Raw genomic sequence first — 12698 nt, forward strand, 5'->3', positions numbered from 1 at the left:
ATGCAACCGTGTACTGTTGCTAAGATACTTTATTCTTGTAGGTTCATAATTGCCAGTAAATTTATATATAGCAAGAAACATGGAGATAAAGTGCCCCATAAAAATGTGAACATTTCAAACAAAAAGCTTCTTATTAAACTATTACGTTCTATAATAAAGGGTTTTTTTTGTAGTACATCATACTTATGGCACATTTAAAATTCTATAAACTTTATCAAGCCATATTCAAATGCTCAAATAATTACAGTCATAGAAACCAGGGATAGCATTTCCAAATATATATAAACAAAGAATATAAAATACAGTATCAATGACAGTGTACAGGAACAATCTAAATCTTACAGCTGTGCAACATAAGAAATTCAATATGGTATGCGATCATACTAACAATGGAAGTACTTCACAAGATATTTCTGATGCAACATTTAAATCATTCATATTACTTGAACATACATTCACAAGTAACCCGTCTTAGAAAACACAGAAGGGTCATTATGGACCAATTACTGGATGCCAATGTTATTGTGGTCTTAAGTTCCACTGATAACATCCACAACCAGGGTGCCATTTTGGAAGACATGTTCAGTAACAGTTCACTCTTAATGCTAATGTGGGGTTGTAATACTGTTCAACAGTGTTTACCATTGAAGGTTTCCAGTTTTTCTTTTGAAACATTTAGAAGACGCAAGAGAAACAACTATAGCAGAAACAGTGTAAAGCCCAGAGTCCTGCGAGATTTTGAATCATGTATTCCTGGTGTACAAAGATGAATGCTTTACACTCATTTAATGTCTGACATCATATCCATACAAACTGAATCCCATCATGACCATGCAATGAAACTCTTTCCAAAATCCTACACTAGAAATATCATGATTTAAGACAGTAACAGGGCACACAGTTATAGAATCTCTGATGGCTGGTATCAGACTCAGATTAAGCAGAGTCTAGCAGTAGATTACCGGCAATGAGGAATCTGCCTCTGGAATGGTCCGTGGCCCAGACGTGCTCTAATCTGCGTGTGGAGAGCTTACCTTCTAAAACCATTCATGGGAGAGGCAGGAACTGTTGGTCACATTTTGAAATAGCAGTGTGGTTTGACAGCACCAGACTCCACTGATACACACACACACACACACTGGATCACACACCCTGCCACCAGTCCAGCATGGTCTATATCTCCAGACCTTCTCTATGCATATTTATTTCCAATTACCTTTTTTGTTTGTTTGTTTTTGTTTGCTGCAGAATCAAGTGTGACTTGCGTCCTGTCACAACAGGATGCGATACACGGTCGGGCATGTGCATTTCCTGTCAGGGGACCCGTGGCCACGGCGAGGTCCATTGTAAAGGGCCGTCAATGAAGTGGCCTGGGTCCCAAAATTGAATGGGGAACAAATACATCTTATCTGTCTGATCAGAGAGCTAACAAGTGTGTGTGTGTGCACATCAACATGACCTGAGCTCTGCAATAACTCCCGTAAGTCCCACTGAAGTGTCTTACCCTGGGCTTTATCAGACAGCAGTCATTAAACATCCAGGGCCCTACACTGCAGTCTCTAGCATTTACACATTTCTCCATTAGCAAACAAATACGTGTTTAACCCAAAATATTCAGCAGTCACCATGGCACACCTGCACCAAGTGTGGGAGCGTCTCCAAGCTAACTCATCAGGAAGTCAAAGTGCACAGGTGAGGAGTGAGTGTGGAAGTGTGGAGGGGCCGTGGGAGCCCCCCCCCTCAGCACTCCGTCTCCTTACTGTCCAGCCGCGGCTGCCTCTGCAGCCTCCTCCTGTCGGGCTGGTTTAGCGGCGTCTGCTCGGTGAGGTCCTCGAACGACCTGGCCGGCGAGCGGCTGGGCAGGAAGTCTACCCCCAGCTCGTCCCGCGGCGAGTCCCCGGTCGGGACCTCCGCGATGGTGTCCATTCGCTGCGGATCCGCTCTTGGTTCGGCGGAGGCCGGGGCAGGGCCGCGGGCTGGGGACGGGCCCGGTGCCGGCGGCGAGGTGCTGCCGGCGCTGGGCGGGACCGGCGGGGGCCGGACTGGCAAAAGGGAAGGCGGAGCAGGGCCCCTGACAATGCGCTTGGGACCCCCCTCGTGTCCACTCAGCATCTCCACGTTCTAGAAGAGGGAGGGGCGAGTGCAGTGGTGAGAGAGAGAACACGGGATATCCCAGCATCCTCCAGGCACACAGCGTTCTGAACGGAGGTGAAGCGGACATGTGAAAACAATGTTCTTTGATGGTCTGTATGTTTTCTGTGAGAAAATGTTAAGCAGAAAAATCCCCAGCGATGTCTTCAGTAAATTAATAAAACACATTGAGCGTGATATTGATCCAATTTTGAAAGGAGCACCAAACACATTTTCCATCAATTTGTAACCCTCCCCCAACCCCCCTGACTATTATACCAGAAAATACTGTTTTCACAGATGTTGACTAATCATGGTAAACATGCTATAGTCGTACGCACCTGCGTGGACATATGCAGGCCTGCTTGGGCTATTAGCTACATGACAGGCTCAGGTACCGGTCACCAACACACCCCCATGCCCCAGTGAGCATTCATGGCAATTGTAACGTATTTCCTAAAAGCCATGCACTCTGAACACTCAAAAACTGCCATTCAAAGTGACACTGGGCCCACGACGGCATGAACGCCATCAACGACAGCACGAGAACACAAGCGCTACTCTAGTCGTGCTGAAGCATTCTACACACCCACCGCACGACAGCTAGCCCCCGAGCGCACAGCGACTCCGCCACTCTCCCTGCTACCCATGCTGCAACACACACTCCGGGGCAGGAACACACACACACACACACACACACTCACCTGAGGCTTTACTACACACCTCCACCACCATCTGCTGCAGTTCCACGACACCCAGAGCAAACAGTGGAGCCACAGGTCATGTCTTCAGGCAAAGCTCACCCACAAAACACGTTAGCCTTACCGGAGACGCCCGTGAGAACCGCAGCTACTTACAAACCCTTTCACACATGTACCTCATTAATGTGCTACCTGGCTGTCTTGGGTGCCATTTTATTAGAACAGTAAAAGATTCCTATTTCTGGAGTATACGAGATGGGTATGGGGCATCACTCACGCTGGGAAACAGACTCTTAGAGTTCTCTTCGAACTGTCGATCCAGCTTCTTGTCCTACAAATAAGCACACAGAAGAAGCCATTACACGTCTTCTGCTCCACGTCCAGGAGAGGTCCTTCACACAGGAGCTGTCCTATTGCTGTAGGAAGCTCCTGAGTGATATAAAGCGACCTGAAGGTCCACTTACCACACAGTGCACCAGAATACTCAACGGGATCCAGAAGAGGAGAGAGAACACCACCACTGAGCCCACTATGTTATCAGCCAGGAACTTCCCTGCAGATTAGAGAAGGACATTCAGCAGCCGCTCGGTGCCCAACAAGCCAAGGAGAAATGTGCAGATACACATGGTCCGCTACCGAACGTGTTGATGTCGAGCTTGTCGATGAAGTCCCACAGTCTCTCGACCACGTCTTGCACTTGCTTCATGCACTTGCCCTGTGAAGAACAAACAGCAAGCACAATCCATCACGGGGGGGGGGGGGGGCTCTCAAGCCTCTCCGCGTGAAAAGCGTGTGCCGGTGAAAGTGAGACGAGGGCAGGGAGGACGAGAGCGCTCACGTGGCCGTCGCAGAAGCCCACGGTGCACGGCTTGCCCTTGCGCAGGTACAGATATTCTCCCTCGTGGCGGTAAGGTGAGCACACGCCGTTCGCGCTCCTGCAGCACACTTTACACGAGTGGTCCGTGTCTGGAGGCAGAGCCGCGAGGAAGCATTGAAGAAGCATTTCGGGGTGGGCGGGGTTTGAAGCTCACCAGGACTCCGCCCCTGTACAGGGCGGGGTTTGAAGCTCACCAGGACTCCGCCCCCTGTACTCACCGTTGCAGGCGCAGGAGCGGCCGGCCCCCTTGGCCTCGCAGAAGGGCACACACTCGCCCTGGCGACACACGCCCTTGTCCACACACTCCGTGCCATTGGGCAGGTTACCCGGGGCGGGACACTCACTGCTCTTGCCTGCAGGGACAGCAGCACATGTTTTAATTCTTTGTTAATTATTATGCATTATTATTATTATTATTATATATTATATAATATATAATAATTATAATAATATTATTATATAAGAAATTCTAAAAAATATCTATATGTCAGCATAATGCATGCATGACCATGCGTTCCCCTGGACGTAGGGCAAGGGCTTTCTAATAAAGGGTGGGATCTCAGTTTTCCATCCTGAGGAAATAAGGTTGGTCTTCACTAAGCTGAACGCAGCTTCTCATGTGCGTAGTCTCTGGGGAAGCTAGTGGTTTGTGGCGGGAGACCCTGGTGGGGCCGGGCTGCTCACCGGTGCACTTGGACAGGGCTTTACACGTGGCATTGATGGACTCCTGGCACACCTTCCACGCTTCCTGGAACCTGCAGTTGTTACAGCAGGGACTGTTCCTGTCACTGCGTGGACAGAGAAGACGGATGAAGCTAAAGTAATGCGTGATGAGAGATTCAAGAAGCAACACGTTAGACATGAATGAACGTTGACCTCACCACGCACCTGCACTGGGCGCCGGTCTTGAACATGCAGCCGGCGGTGCAGCAGAGGTCGTCGTGGAGGTGCAGGAGTCCCGGGTCACACTGCTCGCCCTCCTCCACCCGCGAGTTCCCACACAGCTTGCTGCTCCGCACACGGAAGCACACGGGGGCCTTGACCCGCAACGTCCTGCTCACCGAGGCCTTGCTGCAGTTGGAGAAGCGCTGGGGAGAAACGGACACGGGGGTCAAAGAGGAACCGCACGATGTACCGCTCGCTGGTTATCGCAGTGATCGCCTTTGCGAGAATACGGACGGCTGCAACATGCAATACATCCATTGAATGCACTATAGATTATTCCACTGTAGCCAACAAGTCCAACAAACCAGTTTAGCCAAAGTAATCCAGGCCGGTGTCTAACAGTCATGTCAAGGGTTAATCCAAGCGCTTTCAATGTAAGGAGCAACTGCACTTCCAACATGTGGCAATATGATATTTTTGACCATTTTGTGCAACCCTAGGCACGTCAGTCTAAAAACCCATTATACAGCAGGCGCATGACTTCCCCTGTGGTAATGGCACTTCTAATTATTCTTGTTGCAGAACACTGAGCTACAGTGTCACTAATGGGTATACTGCTGTATTTCCCTACAATAAGAAATGTCAATAGAAGTAGGCTGAAAATGACCTGCTGTGTGGATGAAATGTTTACATTTAGTACACCTCTCCAACGCTCGGCAAGCTGGAGAACTACGTATCTTTATTTTGCGTACCGTTTGGTTTCGTGACCCAACAGATCCAGTTTCCCCCCATGTAAATCAGGCTTATTTTAGTGAGTGTTCACATGGCTTGTGTCTATAGGAGAGTGAGTGGAGTAACTGTTCCTAGATCAGCACCTTGTTGTTGACATGGTCTCCGCTAACAGCGATGGGGTACATGACGAACTTGCCCCCCTGGTCATCGCCTGGCGCGCAGTAGGCGATGTTGTCTGGGTCGTGCTCCGCTCCAAAGTTGTGTCCAAGCTCGTGAGTGGTCACGAGATCTGCTTCCTGGACATTGGAGTTAACATATAGTCATGCGGTCTCACTGGGCTATAAATAGTCTACAACAAATGCATCTTTGAAGAAACGTGAATGAGAATCAACAGACATGTTGCACACAAACCTTCGTGAGAATGGTCTTGCCATAATTCTTCGTGCTGGTTAAACCGGTGTTTAGATAGCTGGGCTTCTCCACAGACTTGGATGGGTAGTAAGCTGCAAGAGCGGGAAAAACGTCTGTATTGTCATGAGGTCACCGTGTGAGGAGGCGTGTCCCGACATTTGTAGGAGCCGTACGTTTGGAGCAGAGGCCCCCTAAGGCCTGGTCCCTGGAAGAGGCCACGTAGGCCAGACCCAGAGTGCCCTCATCGAAGTCCTGGTACGTGAAGAGGTGGGCCAGGCAAACACTGGAGGCGTTGTCCGCAATGTCCAGGCTGAATTGCTGATTGGAGTTTTAAAGTCAAAAGAGAAAACGATTAGCATCCGTTGACTCGAATGGTCACTCAAATAATCAAGGCAGTCCCGTATCAGAAATCATCAGAACCGAGTTCACTCATAACCAGTACATGCGATTAGGCAGATCACTTACTTCTAGAAGCTTCTTCACATCCCACACTTGGAAGTCTTTTGGTCTGGGGCTACCCTCCATATTATAATGAAGCTGTCCTGAAGACACGTTGGTCGGATGCTTGTTTATGATGATCTGCATGAACATGGGGTTGACATTGCTCAAAAAGACACGGACACGCACAAATCCAAAATATGGCTGACTGCTCCCGAAACAGTCACACTCACAACAGAAAACAGCATGACGACAGCTAAGCCAACGAAAGCCGTTGCGTTTTAACCACAAGGCATTCATTAGTTCATCCTTAAAGAGGGCATGTTTGTGTGTGTGTGTGTGTGTGTGTGTGTGTGTGTGTGAGTCAGAATCATATGTGGAGTGACTCAGCACAGACTGCTGCATTGTAACTTCTGATGGAAAATGGAAAGCGTACTGAAAAGGTGTCGGGAGGGGGGGGAGCACTGGCTTTGAGGATTAAAAACCGAGAAGTAGGTCATGTATGGTTGCTATGCTGGTCTTCTCATTAACCTTTCAGAGGACAGTGGCTCCATATTGAAGCAGACTAGAAAACCATAACACACTACAACAGAAGGCACCTGCTGAATCTGTACGCCATAGCCCTTAAATTCCTCATCCCACGATGTGTTCCTATAGATGTCATCTACACGGTCAATCAGCTCGATCTGAAAAGAAGCAAATTTGCTCCACATGATACGCACATCAAAAACACCTTAAATGTCTTTACACCAACTGTAATCAAGAAGCACAAGCACCATGTTTCACATAAGAATAACGGAAATAATACACAAAGCATTGTCCATGTGGGTAGCGAGGGTGTGGGAGGCAGTTCAGGCCCAGTGCCGTCCCAAACGAGACTGCACGTTTCCCCAGAATATGGCTCGTTGGGCGGGGCCTCCTGTGCTCACCAGATAGTTGAGGGTGGTGCTCTCCTCCCCGCGGCCCATGTGCTGGAAGAAGCGATAGTCGGCCACGAGCAGGAGCGTGCAGGTGTTCTGCTTATGGTTATGGGCCTGTCTCCGTTCTCTGCGACTGGGCTCTGAATCATCAGGAAGGCAGCTTAGCGAGAAACCGTTCACACGCGTACGCAAGGTTGGATGTTCAAGCAGCACGTTCGACAACTGAAAACACTCGCTGACTGAGTCAAACGATCCTTTAGCAGTTTATGTAGATCCATACACCGACAACAAATCTCACAAAGCGATGAGCACGAGACTCAAGTATGACGCTTTTTGCTTCACGGAATCTTTGAATGACATGCTATACTCTACGAAAAAAACAGAAAGCACAAGGAATAGGAGAACTGTCGTGACCTTTTCCTGTTCCGATTTAATCAGTCATTTTGTGATTTGGATAAGGGCTCATTTGCATAAAGCTGACCGAGGTCACATGCCAGGCATGATCTAATTCATGAGCATAATGACAGGACAATTGTCTGTTCAACTCCACCCGAGGGCAGCTACCCACCCCTGTCCGGCGAGGCGGATCGGGCCTGGTCCGGCAGCAAGCCCCCCGCCTCGGCCCGTGTGTAGCCGCACACTTTGGGCGAGGCCAGACGGCTGATGTTGCGGATGTCTTCCGAGCGGTAGACCAGCAGACGCCCGTCTGGCACCGTCTCCGTGAATCTCCACAGTGGCTGGTGGAGAGGGAGAGAGAGCTGCTTCAGAGTGGGACAACGTATGTGAACAGAATTATCGAACTTCAGTTAAAGGGACATGAGGAGACACAAAAACGTGCTTCATGTGTTTTGATTTAATGCTGTAAAATGAACAGGTATTGAATCCTCATTCTCCTTTTCCTCGTTTTGTATTGGCTCCTTTATATCTGTACCAAGTTACAGTTACATCACTCAAAAAGGCAGCTAGCCAAACCATCCCAGCAGACAGGGTCACAATTTACACCTACAGCTTCAGTTTTCAGGCATTTTCCAGGTTACTGCTGAGACTGGCGCTCACCTCCACATTGTACTCAGCTTCATCCGTGAGGATGTGGGCTGAGAACTCCTCCCCGTCCATGTGCGCCTGCACACGGGAGTGTTCCTCGCCTGGAAAGGGCAAGAGGAGTGTATTTGTCCCCACACCACTTCATTCACTGTTCACTATACCTCTGCTGCTTCCAGCTCCTCCCCAAATGAGCCTCTCACCTACAACGTGGCCTTTGAAGTAATTCTGCAGCTGCACGTCATAATTCTCCTCCCTCCCGTGCTCATTTAAAACCACGGCTCTGAAATCGTCTGTGAAAAGCTCCGTGTTGGTGGTCAAGTATAAACTGAAATGCCTTAGGAAAAAAAAAAAGACAGAATAACTGTTGAGCGTTTCAGTACATAAGCATTAGGCCGTATTTCTGTAGTACAAAAGATTCTCAGATGGCCTTCCCATTTCATTTCGTCCTCAAGCCTCTCGGGGAGGGGGGGCTCTTTACCTCTTCAGAGCCGTAAAGCTGACCAGGCGTTCCACGTGGCTTGGTGATTCCGCGTCCCTCTTCCTGACAGAGTGCCGCTGGAGACTAGAGGCAGGCAGGACGTCGAAGTCTGCCAGGACAGAGCTGAGGGCTTCTGCACAGGGGAGGAACACACAGAACTAGATACTTTCACCACCACCCACTGCCTCACATCACATCTGCCCTGGGCCAAAGACAACTGCATTCCCAATGAAGCAACCAACTTAGTAAGCTTAGGTTGTCTGTCCAACCCTCTGAGGCATTGATGACCGGCAATGAAACGTTGATGTAAACATCACACCTTTGCGGTCAGAGGCTGTCGACTCATTTGAGAGAAAAAAAATCAGCAAGTGCCACATTTGAGTTACAATGCACTGTGTAAATCATTTGAGTTACACAGTGCACTGGCCACTCAGCTAGCCAGTTATAAGCAATGAATAGCTAGTCATAGGCAATCAACATCTATGAAGAGTGACGGGAAGTGTGACTTAAATGATTTGTGGAAATGTAACTTCTAACTTTTGCTGGTTCGTTATTTTGCTAGGTTGATGATCCTAGCCAACAATTAAATTATTGGCTCTAACTTTAGCAGAATGAGAATGGCACGTGATGGTCATAGTAATACAAGCTGAAATGTAGATTATAACATAATATAACAGGATGAGGGTTTTGTTCAGGCACATGGGCTAGGGGTAGTTAATCAGAGCATAGGAAGTTAAAAATTAATGAATTATCACAAAGGATGTGTGGTCACGTAATTGACCATCAGGGTAATTAAATACACAAGTAGGCTTGTGTTGATGTATTTATTTACATTAATTATTTACAGTTGTTCAGCCTGTACCATTAGTAGCTAAAATGTATGAATTAGGAGGAAGATCTGATGACTGCCAGCATTGGCACGTGGAACTGAACTGAAGCCATCAGCTTCAGGCACCACCCACAAGTGGCACCAAGCACTTCAATGTCATCGGGAACTGTCCATCGCTGCAGCCCTAGTCCATGAACAAAAGTTGCTATAAATCTCAAATGGAACTGTCTACACTTACCATCACATAGCATTTGTCTGAAGTCAGAATTGACAACTTAACTGTTGGCTGGAATAGCCCATCCAGTCAGGAGCACTCGCCAATTCGTGGCATTTCCATATGGCGTTATACTCCACTACATACTACTCATGTTCGGACTGGGCCCCAAATCAAGCATGCTGTATGCAGTGACCAAAATAAATCTTTCCAGTGCGTGAAAGATACCCTGATGACGTCCTACATCCACCCAATATTGCAGTACGCGACCAGGGCTGCGTCCCAAATGGCACTCAAACAGAACACACTAGATTTGGTTCAGTATGCACTGCTTAACCCGTAAAGCAGTAGGTTCCTTCAGAACAATAATGGTGCACGCAGTTTGATACTTTACTCACAGCAAAAGGCGGGTCTCAACTTAACTATTAGGTTGCTGTAAAAACAACTCATTAGCGTTGTACATAATCAATAGTACAATTTTTTTATTTTAAAAGCATAAGATAAAACCATAAACAGCCAACTCCTCATTCTGTAAACTTTTTTTTCTCAGCTTCAAGTCTTTGTTTCTCCTGTTGAATCACGGGACAGGACAGTGAGCTGTGCTATCTGGAAAACATAACACTTTAGCCCAATTTTCCAGTATGCAACAGGAGCTGTCCTCATGGTTTACTACATTCCATTCCAGATTCTTTCCCAATCGAGCAGAACGATACCTCATAGTATGACTTGCGTTTTGTCATTTACTGGATACTTATCCCCCGTGACAAAGGCTAAAGGCAGCCACTCTATCCGGGACTCAAACCCAGGTCCAAAAGGAGGTAGACAGGAGCTGTGACCACAGGACCAAAAAGCAAAGCAGGCACAGCACCCATTTAACCTACCTACGTGACCTAGTCTTCATGCCCATGTCCCCTGAAACTGGGGTGGGTTCATAGGGCACGTTCCCTATGGCCTCACCGCCATTCCACTTCTGACACGATGTGTGCCAAAAGCTTAAGTCGCCCTACCCGGGACTCAACCCCAGGTTTGAAAGGAGGTCAGAGCTCCCATGTGCCTCCTTTCAGACGTGGGTCTGAGTTCCGGGTATGGTGGCTGCCTTCAACCTTTGCAGCAGGGTACCAGTATATCGTATATACTGACAGCAGAATGTGGTAGGCTATTTTGAACAGAGCCAACACATCAGTTCTGGAGCCCAGATCCATCTTCGTGGTGTACTGCATCTTGTCATGCACCGGTGGAGGAAAAATCTTTCCCAAGTTGCTGGAATCTTCATACGTTCACATTACCTCGTAGTATGGTTAGCGTTCATCGCACACCAGATACTATAGGTTACTGCATACTACTACGGAGACCAGAGACCAGTATACAGTATATACCAAATGCAGGTGTCATGGCCTGGTGGTAGGGACCTGGTTTTGTGACCGGAGGGTAGTGGGTTAGATTTCCAGACCTGAGGCCATGACTGAGGTGCCCTTGAGCAAGGCACCTAACCCCAACTGCTCCCCGGGCGCCGGGCTAGGGCTGCCCACCGCTCTGGGCACGTGTGATCCACAGCCCCCTAGTAATCACTAGTGTGTGTGTGTGTGTGTTGTAATTGCACAGATGGGTAAAAAGCAGAGGACAAATTTCGACAAATATGGCACATTTACTTTTTTTTTTTTACAGTATACAGTATATATGCATGATATTTCAGAGCCAGGTGCCGAGCCATTCTTTCTTTTAAAGTAGGCAGATTTCCTAAGCTCTTTGTGGAGAGTGGTGTTGAAAAACTGCCCTAGTTTGACATTTATTTATTTGTAACCATCCGAGTTCTTTATTGCCCACGATATGAGCAGGCTTGATAATCCAACAACTAGTGGTTACTTACGTGTACACGAGACGGACACTATCTGGTTAATTTAATCAGCTAACCCAGGCTGCAAAGGACGTCAGCTGGACATATATCTAGTTAGGGACCCTAAGTAGGGGAAAAACCTCAAATAACGTTCAAGTCTAGTATGGAGTCGCAATATGAAACTCTAGTTACCTCACATTCCCAATTTTACAATGTTAGCTAGCTATTGCTAGACAAGCCAAAACGAAACAACTGCCATTATTTTGACTAGCAAATTCCGTCGCTAAATACACGAATGTCTTGCAGTTGGAGTGAGGAGCTGGTTTGCTGTTGAGGTCGAGACATCTTAAAATGTGATACGTTTTTGTTTTTAAGACATAAAAACAGCGAGCTGGTCCAGTTTGCTAAAACCAACTCACCAAATTCTCCACCGTCTTCCTGCTTCGACGAGTGTTGCTCGACGTTTCTCGGCTTAATTGCACAAGTCACCCAAAAAGGGAGTAATGTGATCGTAAAAACGACGAAGGATCTCATCTTGACCGTGTTAACAGTAAATCTGCGCTCAACAGATATTTCATTTAATACAAACTGACATATGCCGACAGCCGTTTCGATTTCCTTAGCGAGCCTGCACAGAAATATCCCCGCGACTCGTCAGCCAAACTCATGGTATAAACGGCGAAAAACGTCAGTGTGTCTTCGTCAGTAAGATTGTAGGATACCGACAAAACATACTTAAAACTGTCTACAATAATTACTAAAGACAAATAGGTAGGCTAGCTGATATTTCCGAGCACGTATCCCGATTGTCAGCGACAAAAGTTCTTCTGTATGCGTTTCCGGATCAGACTTGGAGAAGAGAAGCTTTCTTCACCGAGGGTCAAGGAGCTGGAAATACTGCCCTCTTAGGAAATAAAATACTGCCCTCTTCGGGAAGACTGGTGTCTTTATGATCTTTTGGGGGCTGTTTTAACAGGTGTTCAGAAATGACGAGATTAGTCAAATAGAAAAAGCTTTAAAATTACATTCACACACACTCTCATACGTCATTTTCAGTGCTGGTACAGAAAATACGAGTACGAGTTTAGGGATAAATGTTGTATTTATGCAGGACTTTTTTATACACACATGCAAGTTTGAGTTTATATCTGTACATTTTCCCAATACACAGAAAATACAGTATATTTTTTTCTTTTGAAGTATCA

The 12698-nt window shown here is 47.3% G+C and overlaps 1 protein-coding gene across 3 annotated transcripts; it reads right to left on the reverse strand.

Moving 5' to 3' along the window:
* Nucleotides 1-11: 11 nt before the first annotated feature.
* On the reverse strand, nt 12-12402 carry adam17a (ADAM metallopeptidase domain 17a). Of its 3 annotated transcripts, XM_076978115.1 has the most exons (20): nt 11913-12402; nt 8617-8749; nt 8339-8472; nt 8151-8239; nt 7663-7831; nt 7104-7234; nt 6774-6860; nt 6202-6315; nt 5910-6054; nt 5737-5828; nt 5469-5621; nt 4597-4796; nt 4393-4496; nt 3927-4061; nt 3670-3797; nt 3468-3546; nt 3296-3384; nt 3109-3162; nt 2835-2868; nt 12-2121 (listed from the first exon to the last, which is right to left on the reverse strand). In XM_076978115.1, the coding sequence occupies exons 1-20, from the start codon at nt 12025-12027 to the stop codon at nt 1757-1759; spliced, it is 2550 nt and encodes an 849-aa protein (XP_076834230.1). In that variant the 5' UTR covers nt 12028-12402; the 3' UTR covers nt 12-1756. The 3 variants fall into 3 exon arrangements, with proteins under 3 accessions (XP_076834230.1, XP_076834231.1, XP_076834232.1); XM_076978116.1 differs by lacking the exon at nt 2835-2868 and having other exon boundaries at nt 11913-12401; XM_076978117.1 differs by lacking the exon at nt 2835-2868 and having other exon boundaries at nt 1970-2198; nt 11913-12399.
* Between the last annotated feature and the right edge of the window lie 296 nt (nt 12403-12698).

This window comes from Brachyhypopomus gauderio, chromosome 17 (assembly GCF_052324685.1).
Source record: "Brachyhypopomus gauderio isolate BG-103 chromosome 17, BGAUD_0.2, whole genome shotgun sequence".
NCBI classification, from domain to species: Eukaryota; Metazoa; Chordata; class Actinopteri; order Gymnotiformes; family Hypopomidae; genus Brachyhypopomus; species Brachyhypopomus gauderio.